This window comes from Hakea prostrata, chromosome 7 (genome assembly GCF_041222555.1).
Source record: "Hakea prostrata isolate BN-2017 chromosome 7, UWA_Hpros_2, whole genome shotgun sequence".
Lineage (NCBI taxonomy): Eukaryota > Viridiplantae > Streptophyta > Magnoliopsida > Proteales > Proteaceae > Hakea > Hakea prostrata.
Window position 1 is genome coordinate 72,759,509 of NC_142606.1, and position 22,277 is coordinate 72,781,785.

At 38.7% G+C, this 22,277-nt stretch overlaps 1 protein-coding gene and 1 long non-coding RNA gene across 2 annotated transcripts; both read right to left on the minus strand.

The window, feature by feature from the left end:
- Positions 1 to 11,837: 11,837 nt before the first annotated feature.
- LOC149012022 (uncharacterized) lies at positions 11,838 to 12,912 on the minus strand. The gene is made up of 3 exons (XR_016174580.1): positions 12,456 to 12,912; positions 12,229 to 12,363; positions 11,838 to 12,080 (listed from the first exon to the last, which is right to left on the minus strand). It is a non-coding gene; the product is annotated as an uncharacterized LOC149012022 (long non-coding RNA).
- Positions 12,913 to 18,541: 5,629 nt separating this feature from the next.
- On the minus strand, positions 18,542 to 21,791 carry LOC149012023 (F-box family protein). Its single transcript, XM_089164318.1, is given in 3 exon segments — positions 18,542 to 19,731; positions 19,733 to 20,113; positions 21,087 to 21,791. Coding segments are annotated over 3 exon segments (1,263 nt in total). The 5' UTR covers positions 21,099 to 21,791; the 3' UTR covers positions 18,542 to 18,861.
- Positions 21,792 to 22,277: the final 486 nt, after the last annotated feature.

A 22,277-nucleotide genomic window follows, 5' to 3' on the forward strand; every position in this document is an offset into this window, starting at 1 on the left:
CCAAAACCGTATCAAATTGTTACTGTATCAAATTGAGGGATATAAATGTAACTTTACAATATCCCTTAATTTCCTGTTTCAGTTTTTTGTTTTGTGCTTCATTCCTCCTCTTAGATTTAATTGTTTTGTCTCTGTTAATATCAAATTCTATTGATTGTTTGATCACAATTTTATTAGGATCTTAATGAACTAATAACAAAAGTGGCATACGTTCGTTCGTTCCAAAATAGTATCGCACTAGATATCGTGTTTAAACCGTTTTCTCACACCGATTTAATATCGAAACCGTACCATGTAAATTCAAATTCAGTATATGGTTCTAGTTTTTGGCATTCAAAGTTGGTATCGTATCGATACTATATCGAATTACTGAAACCATACCGATTGACACCCTTATCTTCTTGCCCTTCCTCTTCCTCCACTTCCTTCTCCTCTAATCGTCTGGCAGCTGATTTTGCCAAATTGGAATTACCTGTCCACCCTCCTACTAAAGTTTCCCTTTTTGATGGCAATAGTAAAGACATACGTGAAAGCATCAAGTTTACTATTCTGGGTTCGGCTGTTGAGGTAGTGTGGTTACCATGTATGACCTAAATACCTTCATTTTTTTTGTAATGAAATACCTTAATTTCTTGTGCGTTAAAGGTAGAAAGCTTTGAAATTGATGGGGTTCACCTAGTTGAGGGGGCATCTGATCGCTTTACTAACAATGAATTTAATCATGTTTGCTCAGCCGTGGAACTATTGGGGTCACCTCATTGCATTTCTATTGTACCTTTTCAATATATATGTTCTGATGTGGGTGCAGATTCTAAAGCTTCACTAGAGATATCATAATCATGAGGTACTCAACTTAATTTTCAATAAGGTGGGTTATGTCATTGAAATTGAATGTCCCAAAGGGGATGGCTCACCCCCCTTTGTCTCTGCTGCTCGAGTGCTAATCCCTTAAACCAGGACCTTACTACTTCTGTTGTGTTTGAAATCTCTTCCACTGAAGTTATCGCAGTCAACTTTGCATATGAGCTGCACCCATCCCTAATTTGCTCTTATTGTGGTTGGTTGGGACATAAAAGCTAGGAATGTCGCTTTAGAAGTCTCGACCCTAGACAGGCGAGCTCTTCAACTACTACTTCTTATCCACCATATACTATTCCCCCAGTTGCAATTCCAGCCAAACGAACTGGGTTTGTGAAAATGATTATCTGTATGAGCAAGTCTTTGTGGGTTTCTTTCAAGCAGAGCCTTCTCTTTACAATGGCCTGGTTTTGAAGGATCGAGAAGAAGCCATAAAAAGGAGCTTCCTCAAGTTGTCCATTTTCAATGTGAGTATCCCCAAACATGTGGAAGGTAGAAACTCACCGGCGGTGGCAATTATTTGACCATGCCAAAACAATTCTTCAACAATACCATCTACCGTGCAAGATGTGGATATGCATTTCATTGTTCACCAGCTTAATCCACCTCACACTCTCCTAGAGTTCTCTCATACTGTCATACAGTTTCTCCTAATTCTATGTTGGACAATGTGATGCCATACTCTCCACCTCCTACACCTCATTCAACCCCAGTTAAAGATGCTGCTCTAACTATCCCTGCTACATTAGAACTTGATCTCCAATCTATCGTGTATACTAATTTTTCCTCCAAAAATACATCTCACGGAAAAGGCAAAGGTAAGATAGTCCTTAGTGAATCAACTGACTTGCTGCCTTGCAAACGGAAATTGGTTCTTCAGGAACTATCTGATGAAGTCAAGCTAGGACATGATGATGAAGGATGGAAAAAATTAAAAGTTGATTAATACGGCTCTAATCTGTAGGTGTACTGAGGTGATGATGGCCAGCCGGGATAGGCCATCCAAGGGAAAATGAATGGAATTATGCTGAACTGTAGAGGATTGTGGCAGTCCTCTATTCAAAAGGAAATTAGTGTTCTCATTAAGAAGCATAGATCCATGTTTGTTTTTATTTCTAAGGTTAAGTCTGTCAAAGTTGATGTCAATGTGCTTTGTAACAAGTGGGGGTTTTCAAAGTGTGTCTGTTCCACCGGAGAGTAGAGCTAGTGGTGTTGTGTTTTGTTGGAGTGATGCTATTAAAGTGGATGTGGTGTTGTTTTCTTCTTGGTGTGTTCATCTCTTATTTGGATATCCTTCTAATATATGGTATCTTACTTGTGTGTACTTCAGCTTGAACCCAATCACTCAAAGATTTCAGTGCCAAACGCTATCCAATTTGGCTTCTTTCATTGAACAACCATGGGCAATTGGAGGTGATTGGAATGCCAACTTAGAGCTTGCTGATCAACTAGGGGGTAGGCCATTAACTAATGCAATTTTGAACCCATTTCTATAATTTGTTAATGACTTTGGCATGATTAAAATTCCTTGTACTGGAAGCAAATTTACATGGAACAACAAACAAAAGGGTGCTCATCGTATAGAGGGGCTTCTGGATCATATTATTTGTAATATGGACTAGCTCTCAAAGTTTCCCGAGGCAACTGTTCACAACACTGCTATCTCACATTCGGATCATAAGGCTTTATTCCTTCATATGGATCCACAGATAAGGAAGCATCTGTATCCTTTCAGATTTCAACTCTTTTGGGTTCATGAAGACACCTATCAAGCCCTATTTGATAAGACATGGCAATGCAATTTAATGGAACTCCCTCTTTCACTCTAGCTAAAAACTGCATTATTTGTCTACTTCATTAAAGAAATGGAATAAGGAAACAATGCAGCATCTAGAGCTAAAAGAGGACACAATCAGAAAACCTATTGTTGCTCATGAAAGTGTGGCATTGAATAACAGGTTGGAGCAATGGTATGTAGAAGGACAGAGAATAATAGCTCAATTGAAGTTGATCATCAAGCAACAAGCAGATAAGTGGCTTCAGAAATCTCGTATTACCTGGAAGCTGCATGGGGACAGAAATTCCTCCTTCTCTCACCAAAGCACTATGGTACGAAGGGCTTGTAATAATATTAGGCTAATTCACCATAATGGCCTAACTTTCACTAATCAAAGAGATATTTCTTCAACCTTTGAGCAACATTATAAGCATTTATTTACTTCTGTCCACCCAGTGATCTCTGAGTCTTATTTAAATCCTATAAAGAATAGGGTCTCTGATGAGGTTAAGTCTTGGCTGTTAAGGCCAATCTCGGGAGAGGAAATAAAGACTGCAATGTTTGGTGCTAATGGGCTGAAGTCTTCAGGTCCCAATGGCTACCCTGGCTTGTTTTATCAACATGCTTGGGATTCTATGAAAGATGAGGTTCAAGCAATGGTTTATCATTTTTTTCATACAGGTACTTTCTCTCTAACTCACAATGCTACCTTCATCACTCTTATGTTGAAGGTGGACTCACCACAAACTGTTGGAGACTATAGGCCAATCAGCCTATGCAATATGAGCTACAAAATTATTTCAAAGATTTTGTGGAACAGGTTGAAACATATTCTTCCTCATTTGATCTCTTTTCAACAAAATGGTTTTGTTTAAGGGCATCATATATAAGACAATATTTTGATTGCACATGAGATCCTTATAAAGATTCATCATCATAAGAAAAGAAAGAAAGGTATTATGGCCATTCAGCTGGATATGAGTAAGGCTTATGATCGGCTGGAGTGGGGTTTTCTCAAACAAGCCCTTTCTTCCTATGGATTTCCCTTGAAATGGATAGAGTGGATTATGTTTTGTGATACTATAGTTAAATACTCTACTCTTATCAATGGGTCAATTTCAGGCTCTATCACTCCTTCTAGAGGTCTTTGGTAGGGCGATCCTTTGTCACCTTATTTATTTGTTTTATGTGTTAAATTGTTGTCCTCTCATTTAGAGCTGGCTATGATGTAGAAGAAACTGAAGGGTATTCAATTGGTGACGGGGGGGGGGGGAGAAAGACTCTCACCTTGCTTTCCTTGACCACTTAATCTTGTTTGGACAAGCTACCAAGGCAGAAGCTCGGAAGTTCGGTCAAATAATTCAGGATTATTGCAGTCAATCGGGAAATGAGCATTTAGAAGACCAGAGCTCATTACAGCCCTAGTACGTCAGCTAGTATAAAGAGGGAGTTATCAACCCATTTCCACATCAAGCCAATGTCATAATTGAACATCCATCTAGGTATTCCTCTATTTTTGGGTAAGTTAAGGCAGAATCATTGTGCTACCCTTTTATCTCGGGTTAGTAGTAACCTTCAAGGCTAGAAAACAAAACTCTTATCTTCTCCTGGGAAGGTTGTTCTCATTCAATCTACGCTTGCCGCCTTGCCTTCCCACTTCATGTCATGTTTCAAGATGCCATCAGCAATATTGAAGGATATGGAGAAGCATATGAGATCCTTTTTTTGGCTAATGGAGAAAAGCAACATGTGCATACAGTGGATGGCATACTATTTGTTCTCCAAAATATGAAGGTGGTTTAAATTTTCGAAACCTTCATGCTTTAACCTAGCGTTTTTATCTCGAAAGGCATGGGAGTTGCTTCTACACCCACATTCTATGTGGGGGGAAGTTAATGATGCAAAAATACTGCAAACATAGATCCTTCTTGGACGTGCAACCACAACCATCAGACTCTTGGAGTTGGCAATCTATCGTGATTGGGCGAGATATCATAAAGCAAGGGATGTTCTCATAGGTTGGGAATGGTCAAATGATAAATCCATGGACATCAAATTGGATCCCTGATACTTTGCCTGATATTGGTTGTTATTCGTATGCTACACATGGTCCTACTAAGGTAGTTCACTTGATTGATACTCACTTTAATACTTGAAATTGGGCTTGGGCTCTTGCATACTTGGTGACCTAGCCATATACTAGTAAAAATTCTAGCCATTTCAATTCCTCGGTTGGCTATTGATGATCACATCATATGGTACAGGACTTCTCCAGGGGACTTTTTGGTTCGATCCGCTTATAGGCTTGCATTACTCCAAGTTCATGGAAGTAGTAATCAGAAGATTTCTCCTATTGTTTGGTAGCAACTATGGCAATACCTGTACCTCCGCTTGTTACCCATTTTCTGTGGAAGTTAATACATTAGAAACTCCATACTGCTTCTTTATTGTCTTCTAGAGGTTGCTTCTTTATGCCTCCTTTATGGGGCATTTGACACATCTCCAAATCACATTTTCTTGCAATGTTCCAATGCCACTCAAGTCTGGGGTGCCTTGCAATACCTTATGATGGTTGCGGGTGGGTCGATTATTGAAACAGTTAAGCACCTAGTAACTTAATGGCATTTAGGAGATGAAGCTATGAGGGTCATAGAGAATTTGATCGCTTTATGGCTACTATGGAAATCCTATATGACATAACTGGATACGGCCTTTAATAACTTGGTGACACATCTTAGATTTTAGACATGTAAAGGCCTTCAATTTTATAGTTCGAATGCATCGTTGAAGATAGTTCATCCTCTGCCTCCCAGATTGATCAAATGGGTGAATCCTCAACCATGTATCACCAAAATTAATGTTGATGGATCTTTCTTTAAAGCGAGATGGTATGGAAGAATTGAGCGTGATCATATGGGCAAGATGTTGTTTAGCTTTGATCGTGGTGATGCATTATAGGATGTTCTCACTTTAGAGGCGCTGGCCATGTGACAGACTCTAATAGGGGCACAAGATTTTCATCAACTCAGGTGGAAATCGAAAGTGATAATAAAGCGTTAATAGCAATCCTTCAAAAGCATCCAACCGAGGCACCTTGGAGGTCTTTCCCATAATTTCAAATATCCTTAGCCATGGCGACCTCTTTTGTATACATCTCCTTCAATCATGTGCATAGGGAAGCAAATATGGTTGCAAATGCTTTGGCTAAGGAAGGAGCTTTAACTCAGGAGGCTTTTCTTTACCATCACACACCCCCTCTTCATGTTTGGTGGCTTATGTTGTTTGATGCTTTAAGTCTTGATTTTACTCGTGGTTTTTCCCTTTAATAAAGTCTTTCTTTCTACCTGAAGAGAGAGAGAGAGAGAGAGAGAGAGAGAGAGAGAGAGAGAGAGAGAGAGAGAGAGAGAGAGAGAGAGAGAGAGAGAGAGAGAGAGTTAGAACCCTAATTTGTTAGGGGTCAACCCTAAGCTAAACCCATAGGCTCCAATTAAATGAAGAGAGCTCCTAAATTTAGGCCTCGAAGGCCTGTAATATTTTCAGTTGACATGAAAGTAAGAATGATGAAGTATGGAAGGGGAAGGATCAGCTAGCTATAAAGTAAGGAACAATATGAATTTCTTGTGATCCTTCTTATGCGCCTAGGATTTCCAACAATGTTGCAGATCTCCTAGCTGGGAAGACCCTTTTGGTTTCGGATCCAAAAGAATGGTCGTTTTCCATTGAGTGGTAGATGAAGTTTCACCCATGGTTCAATGTGTCACCGATATATCGCCATGTCACTAGTAGGAGACACGAAACCCCCACCCGAAGCAATATATGTCATAAGTCGACGATATATCGTCAAGAAATCAGTAATATATTTCCAGTTTCTAACAATATAATGAAATGTCAGTCAAATTTTTGATCGAATTTCAATTCAATTTTACATATTTTCTCTCTCCTCTCCAAACTTCTCCAAAGCCTCTCTCTCTTATTTCTTGCACTTTTCACCATATTTTGCTCCGATCTTTGACATCTACGAGTACATCTTGCTTTGTTATTTCTAGATATCACATTGTTTCTGACGATCAAGAGGGATTTCACATAGATTTGCGAGTTTTTTCGTCTCATAAGTAACCATTCTTCTCCAACTAATTTTTGACAAAATGCATGCCATAATGTTGTTGGATGGTTATGAAATTAAAGTATGTTGAATACCATGAGCCGATCTACGAGGTCACGGAGTTGGATCGCAAATTAATTTTTTATTTTATTTTTGGGAGTAAAAATTGTATTTTTTACATGGAAAATGCTTACTTTTTAAGTGATATGTCTATTGTATGATTATAGAAAAAATATATGTGGAACTCCATGTACGGACGGAGTCGAACATTCTTCCACCCAATAAATACATATTTTTTTTTTAAAAATTATTAAAATATTAATAAGAATATCAATAATTATAAAAAAAAATGGAGAAAATAGGGGAAATGGGGAAAAAGGTTTTGAAAACTATGGAATAATTATAAAGTATTTCTCAAGTGTTGTAGTTGTTGCCCATGTGGCTTCGTTGCTGGTTTTGATATGGGCAGCCTATTTTTTTGCCGAAAAAATTGTAAAAATTCAATAAAATGAAGAATTTCTAGTTATACACTTATATTTAGGTATATCATACATGATTGTTTATTTGTGTGGAGAAAATTATTTTGGTGTTCTTCAGTGACTTATGAAGTCATTTTAAATGCAACAATCATCATGTCTGTTAGTGGGAGTTAGAGGGGAGTTGGTTCTTCACAGGGTGGACGGGGACAGTCACGAACACAGGGTGGACAGGGACAGTCATGGACACAGAGTGGACGGGGACAACCACAACCATAGGGAGAGTCTAAGAGACTAGTAGCAGGAGGGAGGACTGACCTAGCATGGCAATACTGTGCGGCTATTGTTGGAGATAAGAACAAAACACAATGTAATTTGTGTGGGAAGAAAATCTACCCAGGTGGCATTAGCCGATTTAAGGGTCACATCACTGAGAGTTCGAAGGATGTGACCACATGGACAAAAGCCAATCTAGATGTAGTGAAGGCACTTAGGGATTTACAGTAAGTGAAGGGGAAGAAGAAATATGATAAGAGGAGAGTGAACAAAACAATAGATGATGCGGTGCGAGGATTGTCATCATACAAAGATGATTCAGATGATGATCAACATGTTGATCCTGTTGATGTGGCGAGAGATCAAGAGGACAGGGACATGTGGCGGGCCATGGCAGAGAGTAGAATATTGCACTATCAAGAGTAGGATAGGGCTAGAGCTGGAGCTTTAGGAGTTGGTTCCTCTAGGGCTGTAGGGGCTAGACCATCTAAATTTTAGGGAAGGGGTGGGTATTTGGCATGTTTAACAGATCAAAGAGTCAGAGGACCCCTCGTACATCAGATCCAGCTAGACCATCACCATTTGATTATCCACGCTATGGGGACCCGATCCTGGAGCAGGATCCTGAAGTTTTCAGGAAGAAGGAGGGCAAGCAGCCCAAGATTTATGGTGCATGGAAATATATGGCCAAGAAGGTTATAAAGGCATAATCAAAGTGGATGTATTATAGTTCCATTTCAATAAACATGACGCAAGGTCCATACTACAAGCACATGATTGATACTATTGCAGATGCATGTCTTGGATATGAGGGTCCCACCCCTACAGAGTTGATGACCACCCTCCTTCAAGAGGAGAAGAAAGAGCTTCAACAGTATATAGATAGTATGAAACCCTTCTTGGGTAAATTTGGATGCATCATCATGTTTGATGGATGGACTGGTTTGACAAGAAAGTCCAGCATTGACTTTATAGTGTATTGTGATAGGAGAACCATTTTCTTGAAATCAATGGATGCAGCTGGTCATACAAAAGACCATAGATATATCCTTGGTCTCCTATAGGATGTGATAGATGGGGTTGGGAGGAAGAATGTGGTGAAAATAGTCACTAACTATGACTCCAACTTCAAGAAGGCTAGTGAAGTGTTGATGAGTTCACTAGACCATCATGTTTTTTGGACACCTTGTGCAGCTCATTCTATCGACATAATGCTGAAGGACATTGAAAAAAATTAGCATTGTCCATAACATAGTTGAAAGGGCTAGACAGGTAATCAACTTCATCTACAATCATAACACTACTTTGGCTATGATGAGGATATCATGTGGATGTGAGTTGGTGCGACCTAGTACAACAAGATTTACAACGAATTTCATTGCCTTAAGCAGTATGTAGGAGAAGAAGTTGGGCCTCAGATCCATGTTTGCATCTCAAGAGTGGTTTGACTGGGTTGGATCCAAGTAAGATAACTATCTGCTATTTCATCTTTCAAATTATTATACCATGAGCCTATGATTATCTTGTATATCTAGTTATATTATTTATTGACTTAATGAGTTTGTGATAATTCAGTATGACCAAGGTGTGTGAGGCACATAATACAATATCGTCTAATGAGTTGTGGAGAAATGTTATTGTGGTGTTGCAGACCTTAGAGCCTATTATAAAGGTCTTGCCCATGGTGGACTCTTCGTTGAGGGGACCCACTATGCCCCACCTATGCAGCCCTTGAGCGTATGAAGGTTGCTATAGAGGCAGCAAACCCTAGAGGGCATCAAGCTTTCTTGGATATTGTGTATGCATGATGGACTACTCATCTAATGCATCCACTAAATAGGGTTGAAAAGTAAATATTGTGGGTTATTGACTTGTAGTTGTAGCTATTGGTAACTCATTCAATCCTAACTCTAACTTCTAACTGTAAACTTTTTTAATTGTGCAGCCTATTTTCTAAACCCTAGATATCAGTATAATGAACATTTAGGGTTGGACACAAACCTGTTGGATGCCTGTTATAGGTGATTTCGGGGTTGGAGCCAGATCCGATGGTCCAATCATTTTTCAACAACGAGGTGAGACATCAAGAATTTCGAACCATCAGGTTTTGTATTTTTTGTTTAAAGAATTTAGCTAACCAATCAATACAAATGATGTACCATTGCAGATCAAGTTGTTTAGGGATGCATTTGGGGCCTTTAGTGGAGATGTTGCTATACGGGGCAGAGAAACCAGTGATCCAGGTTAGATCCTTAAATGGATAAATGCATAGATAAGTTGGTTTGATGTTAAGTATTAAAGTTTTAACTTAATGTTTTTGTGATAATGCAACTGAGTGGTAGTATCTCTGTGGGAACAGTGCATCCAACCTTCGAAGATTGGTGATCAAGATCCTGTTTCAAACTTGCTCTGCCTTGAGTGTGAGAGGAATTGAAGTATATTTAACATGATCCACTCTAAGAGGAGGAACCGGTTGGGAAGCCAGTGCCTAAATGATCTAGTGTTTTGTCACTACAATATGAGGTTGAAAATACAACATGTCAGGGAGCAGGTTGAAAATAGTCGGCAGAACATCAATCTCGATGATATATTTAAGGTGGGCGCAGATGAGCAAGATCCCCTCACTCAGTGGATGTTGGACAGGAGTGACCGGTGTTGGACCAACCTAGAGGGAGGCTTGACCCAGAGCTAGCTTGAGCTATAGGGATGAGTTTATGGCCTCTCGAGATGGGCAGGCACATGCACCAGAGGCAGCTAGTACTGTTGATGAGGATTGGATGGTGGCACCAGGCATGCAGAAGCGGCAGGACAACGATCTAGAGGACACACTCGCTCCTAGTCCGACTGAGAGGGATGATGATGATGATGATGATGGTGGTGGCGGTGGCAATGGCGGCGGAGGACTTGAAGAGTGTTTGAATGTTTCACTACTAGAGACACAACAACCCCCACTCAAATACACTGGCGAGAGTCATTTTACACATGCCATCCAAGATTATGATCATGGTGGTGAGCAACATCGTGGTTGTGAATATCTTTATACGAGCCACCATCGGAAGGGGAAGGACCATGGGCAGTAGCAACAACACAGAGGTGGTTATGATGATGTCACCTTCTTGCACGGATCTTACGGTTCTTACAGAGGATCTTACGTAAATCCTTCAACTCTGGATTCGGCGGACAATTTAATAGGAGCGATGGGGTCCATGAGCTTGGATGAGTCTGTAGGCTCTACATTTGCCTATGGGCCTATCGACATTTATGGTCCCTCCTTCTCATGGATATTATGGTATGGGTATGGGTATCCCCTCTAGTAGTTCGTATTATGAGCACTCGCAAGACGATAGTTACTATGAGCGTGGTCTCTCAGGGTCAGAGTCTGTTGTGGAGTCCATATTTGGCTCATGGTAGACAATCCTATCATCTGCACAGTCATTGGCACCAGTAGTACCATCATTAGGCCTATAGGACCTTCCTTGGCCCTATTCTCAATTCCTTCACATGGGAGTTCTCTTGGAGGCAGAAGATGACCACTATAATGCTACAATTTAGGACTATCTGGAGAACTATCAATATCAAATGAGATGGGATAAATATGTAAATTGGTTGGGGGCGATGATGATTGACACTATGGGTTGGAGAGAGCACATTCAATGGGAGTTGGATCCACCTAGGCACAATACTTGGAATTGAGAGTTGGAGATTTGAGATGATTGGATGACTCTATGTACTTGTATAATGAATTGTTGTTCTCTTCATTCTCCACTAATTGTGTACTTGTGTTCTCTTTGCATGTTTATATTGATTTGATTTATATGAGTTTCCAGACTACTAGTTTCGGCTACATGCAGTCAAGCATGTGTCGATCAAGAACATTAGTTTAGGTTTGTTTTAGGTCAAAATAACACTCCAATGTATTTATTGGCCTCAAATTAGGCAACTCATCAAAATTCAGGCAAAAATGACCCAAATACCCCTTGAAACTGGGGGTTGATTTTTCATCGACACCACTCAAAAAGTCAACCGAAATATCGGCCTATGTTGATGGTGTCGCCAGCCACCAACATGGCAACACATGCCATATTTCGGACCTTGGTTTCACCCATCTTCCACTCCCTCTTGTATTTTCAATAGAATTATAGATTACCCCAAATAAAATAATAATAAAAATATAAAGGCATAAATATGGCTGAAGGCGTGTGTAAATAAATCCACCATTAAACGTATTGAATTAAATCTAAATCGTGAATGATGGACGATTCAGATTTAATCCCACCAAATTTAATGGTAGAATTTTTAGAACTGTTCACAAGCAATTTACACCGCGTTCCAGCCACCACCTTCCCAAATATAAAAATAAAAAAAAAGAAAGAAGAAGAAAGAAAGAAAGATGAGTTCCTTAATGTAAACCATGGTAAGTGATGGACGAACAAAAAGAAAATATATACAAGCCATTAACAAAATCTATGTATATCTTGTAAAGAGATCATTCTGAAAAACCTTGCGATCAACAAGGGGAATCCATCAGACGTCTCCGACTGCTTGGAAAGAGCTTTGTTGTAGAAGGAGGAGATCCACGATTCCAAGTTTTCTAGACAGAGAATTGCAGGGAAAAGGGGGGAAAATGCAATTTTTAGAAGTTTTAGAAATCAATTAAGTTAGCTAGTCTGATCAACTAACAATCACTACTTCATGAGAGTAGTTGATGAATTGGTGATTATGGAGAAATAAAATTTAACCTTAAGTGGTACGCTGGCGGTGTGGAAGGCAGCTGAATACAAGGACGCGGGCTTTCATCCAATCCTTCACAGACAATCTCCCCACTGTCTTCATCTCTGTAACAGACTACTCCCTCTTGACTCATCCTCAAATACCTGTGAATTGTGAAGAACAAAATTAGCAAAAGCAGCACATCTCAGATGTGATGGAAGTATGGGTTCATCAATAAAACACCCTATATACAAACCTTATTTTGGGTTGGGAAGTATTTGATGATCTTTACAGGAATTGGTTTCTGGGCCTGACTTCGACTATTGTGATGCATCATGACCATTCTCTTCCTGGAAGATGCTCTGGATAGTGGATTGATAAACTGATTTGTAGCTGGTGAAGAATAGCTTATTCTCAGAGCCATTGATGACTCCCCCTTTGCTGGCCTCTTTTCAGTTTTCAGGGAGAAAGATGATCGATCAAAGAAGCCCTTGTTTCTGGTGCTACTCTACTGTGTGCTTCTGTTACTAAACTAATGCTGATTCAGAATTCCAAGATAATGTGGGTTTGCTTAATCATGAATGGCAGGTTGAAGTTATATAATACAGACTGAAGACAGTAGGAGCAGCAGCTACGGTGCATGGGTGATGAGGATACGATTCATCATCATGGTGCATTCATTTTGTATTGAACTAATCTGATAAGACATGCACGAAAGCTAGTAGGTCCTCTTTAGTTATCTTATCAATTAAAGACGACAAATGCGGATTGGATGAGGGGTTAGCGTGTGGTTAGCGTGTCCACAAATTCATTTTTATGTATTGGGTGAGTTGTCTAATGCGTCATTCTGCCTCTTTTTTTTTGGTAAAAGTCATTCTGCCTCATTAGGTCATCTCTGAGATGACTTTTCGCATCTCAATTTTTAATGATATAATTCTTATCTACTCACCTCCGGCTCCAATAATTATAACTTATTTTAACCCAAAAAAACTAATCAACACTTATCATTGTAGGTAGAAGCCAGAAGGTAGTCGTCTTTTAAAATAAAGTTTTGTTTATTTTTTCCCCCAAACGCCCTCTCTCTCTCCCCCTCTCTCTCTCTCACAGCTAATACCCATGTATCAGTTTAGGTATTACAAAAGTAGCCAAAATAGTGTTCTACACTTAGTCTTCGACTGTATTCAGACCAAGATTACACTGAAATCGCAAGATAAAGAAATGATGGATTTTAAAACTTGTCGAAGATTTCAATCTGTTCAGTATTGATCGATGGTAAGTATTTTACGTCCCTAATGTTTTCTTTTCTCTTTATTAGGGATAAGACTTCATAGGAAAACTGTACCCTGAACTAGCTTGTGCAAAAGCCTTTGATATTGGATATGTTTTTTTATGCAAAATCCTAGTAAAAAAAAGTATAGCTCAACAGCTAACAACAAAGATATACTACCATAGCACCATGACACTATCAACTAATCTGACATGCCCCAATGCATAAGAAGTTAAAGACGAATCATTTGATTACAAAAATATCCCATCATTAAATCATAAATGAATGCGCTATTTAGAAGCACAAGCATGAAAGCAAAGGTTCAGCGTTAAATCTATTGAGGACCCTATCTAGCCAACAACAATGAATAGGGAAAAAACAAATGATAAGAAAGATATATCTATTTATCTATATATATATATATATATATATATATATATATATATATATTTTTTAGAAAAAGATTGATAGATAAGATCAACCACTAAATGCTTTTCTAAGGACTAAAAGGGATACAAGTTAGTGAAGTTACAACTTACGAGACATTGAAATGATAACAGAAAAACTTACAAATGGAACCCCCAAAAAAAAAATCTACAAGAAGAATCACTAAGAATGGTATAGGATCTTCATTTACTTTGAACAATGACCAAGTGTACCATCTCTAAGAATGAAAAAGGTGAGTGAAAAATAGAGATACAACATTAGAAAGTTATTTAGTTAAAAAAAAAAATAGACAACCTAGATCACCTCTTGCAAGCTAGGCAATAATGCTATCATCTTACATGATTCCCATTGTTAGTACAGTTTGTACATCTTTTCTCCCTTTGAAGCAAGTTGTATACCAGCATACTGAGAACATAAACATAAAAATCTTTATTGATTCAGATTTTTTTGGATGAAGAAAAAATAATTACTATCGAAAACACCAGAGGAGAAGAGGAGAGAGAAAGGGTGAGAACAGCCATAATCCCTACATGAATAAGCTTTTGTTCTATTGCTATTAGCAAGGACCTCACTGATTTGAACAGGCTTACTTTGCTAAACCTTTTGTCATTGTTTCCGAGCTCCTAAGAAATCATCATCAAGATAAAGTTCGATAGAAATAAATATAAAAAAAAAAAAAAAAGAAAAAGAAGGGGAAGAAAGAAAGAAAGCTCAACAGATTTACTATGTTCTCACTGATTTCAATCAGTTCAGTATTGATATCTTTGACAAGTTTTAATAGCTAATTTTGACCAATTTCCATGGTATCAATCAATTTTGGATCAGTTCATAACATGTTAAGTTTTACATGAAACTAGAGCCAGAACTTTACATACTAGACGAGATTAGAGTTGAGATGGCTCAAGAAACATGAAACATGAAGTAACTGGCTAAGGGAATGCTAACCTCTCTAATGACAATTTGCTGTCAGGCCATGTAAATCCAAACTAGAGCACATAAATGGATATCTAAGGTACATACGAGTGTTCATTTCACTGGACTTTGCTTCAGTCCATGCGCATCTAATGCGCATGACTGTCAAGCAAAACAATTTTGGCCGTCGGATTAAAATCTCGGCCGTTGATGAAATCGAAATCTCGATCAAAATTTCAGATCTGACCATCCATAATTCGGCTTGACAATCCTGCACATTAAATGCACAAAATTGAAGCAATTTCCATGTTTATAGAACACAGATATTGGACATACAAAAGATTCACCAACCCACAACTATAGCATCCTTTTTCTAAATAGAAAACCTAGGCGAATACAGCAGGAAGTTCATATATCTTGAACTAGATTCCAAATGGTGTACATCATCCTTTTGCGCATAAGGAACTAGATTGGGCGTGAGTTTGTTAATTAACTCTATTTGGTATTCTATATAACATGTATTCAGGCTTTGTGCTAAATCAAGGGAAGCTATTAGAAAGAAAGAAAAAAATTTGCTTCTCTCCCATTGTTCGTTCTCATTTGAGAATGGGTCCGACAGAGGGAGCTTTGCAACATACAAGGGTTTCCGAGTTTTCCTTGTCCCATTGAGGCATTACATCGGACATCTCTATTACTAACCAGTAACGAACGACATTAGAAGATACAAATGTATCTCTTTAATTTGTTTTTGATTAAACAACAAAACAATTGAATGTGAAGATCAAAAATGAACAATAGACAACAAATAATGATATACATAATAGAAAAGAAAAATGTTCAATATGTTTAACGAAAAAAAGAAGCAAAAGAGTCATTATCAACTAGAAGAAGAAAATGATATCTGCTTGATTTGCAACAGTAGTTAGCAAAGAAGGAGAAGAAGGGGAAAAAAATAAAGGAGTTTGGAACAAAATTAACCAGCAAAGATATGTAAGAGACATAAAATGCTTACCATCGATCAATACTGAATAGTTTGAAATCTTCGACAAGTTTTAGGATCCGTCATTTCTTTATCCTGCGATCTCGGTATAATCTTTGTCGATCAACAGTTGAGTCCACGATTTCGGAGAAGAAAAAAAAGTCCGATTGCTACAACCTCTTCAACAACAACGTTGTTATTTTCATCGATTTGCAATAGGTATACAGTCGAAGACTAAGTGTAGAACACTGTTTTGAAGTACACTAATGGTGGTTAGTTTTGTAAAAGTAAACCCAATAATGGCTAATCTCATAATTTTCCCTACAACATTCTCGCTGGGGCCCAAAGCTGTCCCCCTCAGATTTGCCATAGGAGGTATATATATTTGGACAGTTCTTGACAAAGACTACCAACATGCATGGGTCATGATGAGTCATGGCATGATAATGATAATGACTATCATGACCATTAAAATTTGACATTTAAGCGAACAGTCGAAATCAGCTTTGAAATTCTCGTCTGCTTGTTCAAATTTAGAAATTTTTTATCTAAAAGTATATGTATCCATTTTTTAAGCAACTCGATTCGAATTCAAATAATTGCTTATCGAATAGAATAATATTCAATTAGAATAAAATATTAAGAGTTCTTTACACGTCACCTACAATTATTGGGGTGAAACTAGTAACCACCTACTATTATACTCACTACAAGAAAAAAGAGAATTAGTGTCGGTTAATTTAAACTGCCAACTAATTAATAAAAACCCACTAGGCACCACTCTATGCCTATGAGATAATGAAAGAAACATACATTTAGTGGCGATTTTTGGAAACCATTGGCAATTGTGAATATATTAGTGGCATTTTTACCTTATCGCCCCTTAATATTAGGATATTCCACGGTTTCCACCATGAAATGGCTGCGGTGAAATTGGTGGAGGATATGTGGTGGTTTTAGGCAAATACCAATTTTTTTTGTAATGGCTGTAAATTATATGTCACTCACTTGAATATTTACAAGTTACTCATAGTTATGTTTTGTTATTAAATAACAAATAAAATTACCTAAATGCCCTTATCCCCATTTAAATCATTTAAAATGATCCTACCCAACTCTTAGGTACGCCCATCTTCTACCTACATCTCTTTCTATCTAATCGAAACCAGAAGATTAATCTGTAAGCAAACAAATCTTTAAAACATTTACGAAATGAATCTCAGAATCAAAATGAAATTGATGTTGTTCATAACCATTATTTCGAAACTTTCAAACCAATTTACTATACTTTTCACTGCCCAACTACAGAACTGATATCAGAAAGCATATGAAAATTATTTAAGTTATTTCAACACCTCTAACCCACCCCTTCCTCCAACACCGAAAAGAAGGACAAAGGGAGGACAGAGTGGTGTGGAGTGCAGCCAAGGATGAGAAATTCTATGTGAAGAGTGCCTATCATCTCTTATGTAACCGCAGGGATATTGTAAAAGCTTGGAAGGCTCATCATTAAGAAGGCACGAATGAGAATTAGTGAAGCCACAAACTTGGAGGTAAGTTCAGAGTACTAAGTGTTTGCCAAAGGTTTGGCAATTGGTGAGGGGTTATACCAAAAAAGGTGGGGGTTGGACGTGGAATGTAGGAGGTGTGGAAAAGGAATGGATACCAGCAATCAAATTTTCTTTGAATGTGAACAAATACCAGGGCAGTATGGTTTGTGTGCCACTTAGCCTCCATTCTAGCTCAATGGGAATCAACGTCCTTAGCTGAGGTCCTTAACAACTGGAGCAGAGATTAAATTTCCAGATAAGAGAACAAGTAAGAAGATGCTGAGCCTACTTCTGTATGGGTGCTGGACCCTGTGGGTGCTGGACCCTGTGGTTTGGCCCGTAATGATTTGGTCTTTAATGTTAAATATTGGAGCCTTCAGAAAATAGTGAATAAAACTAAGCAAGCCCATATGAAGTTTTGGACTACAATGGAGGATGGAATGATGCCCAATATTGTTACAAACTTGGATTACTTGGACTGTAGACCCATTGGACTGCCCTGGCACAAGGTCTCAAAGCCAACTCGGACTACGCGAAGGGTAGTTCGAGTGAAAAGGGCATGGTGGGTCTAATCATCTGCGACTCAACTGGTTCAATTTGCCTTGCTATTTCTAATCTATGTCTATACCCTTTTAGTATTGTGTGGTGAAGCGGCGGCTCTTCGTGAGGGGCTCCTTGCAACGATTGAGGTGAATTTTTCCCAGTTGTGCTTCGAATACGATTGCCAGCAGCTGGTTTATCTAGTTAATGGTGATGGTCTTGATGATCCGTCAGAGGTTCAACTGATTCTGGAGGATATTAAAGATCTTTCACAGCTCATCCCTAGTTGGTCTTTGTCCTTTTTTCTAGAAAGGCTAATTGTGTAGCCGATGCTCTATCTAGGAGGGCATTGTCTTTGGCAAGTAAGACATCCTGACCGATTTCCTCACCTTGGCTTCTTGATCTGTGTAATCAAGTTGTTGAGGGTTCCTCTTGCCCTAATTTATCAATAAATAATTATTTTTCTACCCAAAAAAAAAAAAAGGACAAAGGAAATCGATCTGTAGCTGCTAATGAACCAAGAAAAAAACAAAGTCCTATTTTGATATACTGCCAAGTATTAGACTAGCAAATCGAATGCCTTAAAGATTAACTGTTCAAGAATCCATCCCAAAGTCAACCATATTAGGAACCCATCAGATTTTGAAATACTATTAAACATCATGTAGCAACAAGATAAAGAAAAGAAAAACTCGCCTTTTTTAAGATCCTATCTCTCAATGGCCAATAAATTGGCAAGACTTATCATCAATTGTTTAGTACGCAAAAACCACGTATCAAATTATCAATGGCTCCGGCCAAACTGTAAAGATATATTTACATTCATTACCAATTTCTCCAGGCCATTTTACAACAATACTCAAATACTAAAATCAGTGTAAGAAAAAGTAAACAGAAAAGGAAAAATCACAAATCCGAATCCTTACTCTAGCATCTCTTCCACTCATGAATTTGTTTCCACTTTTTCTCATACACAAGCTTCAATCCTAGGCTCAAAAGAGAAGGCAGACATGAACTCCTTAGCTTCCCCATTCACCAAATACTTGGGCAATTCAACCCATTCATTGGCCTCCAAATTATACAAGATATAGCTACTAAGATCACTAGAATTCACACAGATCAGTATCTGATCTTTGCATCCCACACAGTTTATATCAGCTTTCTTACCATAGAATTCGTGTGACATCGCTGGGGGCATTGCAGCAATCTGATACCATGCCTGATCCACCTCGGAGTATCTCCACACCCTGAGGCTTGCACTTTCTAGGAACTCAGACAAGACCACCACCATCATCTCCCCTTTACACTCGATCACATCAATTGAATACTCAAAAAACATCGGAAGCAATCTTGGGTATTCAGAGATGCATTTCTTAGACAGATTGCAAGCCACAATCATCCCTGCAGGACTAAGGAAATATATAATCTCCTCACCATCCTTAACAGTTACAACAGAGGAGTACTGTTTGGATGGGCTCCTCTGCATGTTAGTTGCCACCACGTCTCCAGCCTTACTAAGGAAATACATGGTATCATCCCCAGTTGAATCTGATTCCAAGATGCTCTTGGCCTTCCGACATATTGGACCTTCCTCTTCCCACTGATTCTTACTTGAATCATAAATTTTCACACAAACACAGGGGAGTTCACCAGAGACTAAAATCAGCTTGTATGAGTACTTGGAAGATGAAATCATAGCAACAGCATGGAGGTTATGACTTAGACTGGCAGGACCAGCTGAAGGTAGTTCTTGGCAGATGCCTGTTACTGGATTACATACAGTGAAGTCCCCAGAATCAGTGCGGAAACAGATCAATCCACCAGCGGCAGCAACTGGGTATGGCATTGCAGTTGGGATTTCGTTGAAGTGAAGGAGGATAGTTGAGATTTTTCCAATTCTTTTCGGCAGTGTCAAAAACAATCGATTGATTGAGGTGAGGATTGACCATGAAAAACCAAGGATCTCGGGATGGAACTTCAGAACAAGCCTGTCGGAAGGTTGCAGAGGCTGCAACAGAACTCCATCTTTTGCACACTGAACGAAGGCGGCAGAAGCTCGAGGTGGGCAACCATGAAAGTATCCTTTCAAGAAGGTCTTCATTCAAGTCATCCAAGGACAAACCAAGCATCCCATGCCCTTCCTCAACTCGCTTTCTCTTCCTGGTTTTCTTCAGAAACTGGCTCTGATCTTGCTCCATGGATGGGGAATGTATGAATGACTGAAACAAAGGACAAGATTATAATCAGTAAAAAGAGCGTATATGAGTCAACCTCAATTGTCACCCAAAAAGTCCTTGGTCATCAAATGAATGCGCAACATGAGACTCGAGAGGTGAAAAAGAAAACAAATGTGAGAGTAACCGAGTAATCTTGAAAAAAGAACTCAGACGTTGGAGTACAGTCCTAAGAAATGATAAGTAATAATATTTTGAAGTAAGTGCACATATATGACTAATAATAAACAAAACAAAATCTAAGGCAAATTCAAAAAGCATAAAAATATGTGAATAAGGATTGTGACAACCCAATTTGATTGTTATGAAAGAATAGCAGAAAAGGAAAAGAGGTGAAGAAATGATCTAATAGCCACGATCCAATGTTCAGATAAGGAATTCGTCAAGGTAGGAAACCTGAATTGACCAATAAAGTACACAAAAAAACAGAGAAATCGTCAAAGTAGAACAAGTTTGAATTCAGAAAAAGGAGGCAGATGCCAACAACATAACAGGAAAAAGGAAAACCATTTTGGGGCGTTGAGAAGCATCAACAATATAGTAAGAGTAAATCCTGCAACTTATGGGTTTTTAGATTTCAGAAAGAAATACTGAAGACCAAAAGGGTATTTTGCATCTTTCAGACGAAGCTACCACCTAGCAGAGCAAACAAACAACCCCATAAGGACCTGAAGAGTAGACATTGTAAGGGGTTTTACAGCCCCAAAACCAGAATCCCACAAGGACAATTACCCAAAGCGTAATCAGTACATACGGTTTCACAACACCCAATCCAGTTCCTGGTCGTCCTTCACAAACCACTTAGTACGGTATAAGGAAGATAAAAACCTTCAACCCCCACTGAACGTGAGAAGAAAAAAGAACAAAAAAAAAACTACTTTTACACACCACAGAAAAGAGAGAGAAGAAAAACTACATCTTTTAAGGCAATCGATAATTCATGGGCATCTCTACTTACGCCGTAGATCATGGAAAATCCAAAAGAATCAGACTAGTAAAACAGCAACAGCAGTATGAATGAGGAAGCAAGAAGAGAGAGAGAACCCATTACAGATCAACGAAAATGGACACTAAATCACAAGGCAAAGAAGTAGATGATATAAGACTGGAAATGCATTTGGCGGGTGTCGCTTAATAAATAGAACCCTAATTCAGCTTAAAAACAACACCAAATATCACATCTTCCAACAAAACACCAAACAACCTGAGTATCGGTTGGTTTTTTCAATGTTCATGAACCCAATAAAAATTGGGTTTTCCGTGGAGAAGAGAGAAATATATGGTGTGGGTACCCAAGAACTTCATAGTCCATTCAAAGATAAAATAAGAAAACTGAAAAGAGGCTGGAGATGAATAATAGATAACAGGGGTTGGGAGAGAAGGAGAAACTCACCTATTTTTGTGGTGGTAAACTGGCACACCGATGTTAAACAATGTGTATATGCAGCTCTCCTATGATCCTATCCCCATCTTACACTTCTAGCTTCCCCGATCGCTCCAAGGAGCAAGGCGGCAGAGGATACAATACAAGAAGTATCGATCCCCAGTGTGAAATAGAGTGGTCAAGGGCTCTGCGTTGAGAGATATAATAAATGGTGGAGCTGAGTAATGCAGTGAAAGAAAGGTAAAAAGAGAGATAGAGAGAGAGAGAGAGAGAGAGAGAGAGAGAAGCAGGCAGCGAGGAAGCTTCCTGGGGAGCTCTTTTTGTTCGCGTTGACAGAGTGGGTGTGGGGAAGGGGGAAGGGGTTAATAAAAGGGAAAGGGAAAGGGAAAGGGACCGAGGAAGGGGGAGCCAAACAGGGAACTGAAAAGTGAAATGAAGCTGCCATTTGGCAAAAAGAAAAAATGAAAAGAAACAAAATCAGAAATTCATATTGATAGAAAATCTGGTTTTATTGGATCAGTTGCTCATGTTAAATTAGAAATTTCAAGATTTGTTAAAAATTATGTAGTTAGGTTCGGGTAGAAGTTTATTTTAGTTCACCACAAAGCTACATCCTTTTTTTTAATGGTAAGAAGAGAAACACTTTATTCATAAATTAAGAAAAATACAGACACACAAAAGAAAGGAAAATACAGACGATAAGTGCATGAAAATACAAGGTTCAGTCCGAACCAAAGAGCGGAAATTGACCAAACTGTCGTACAT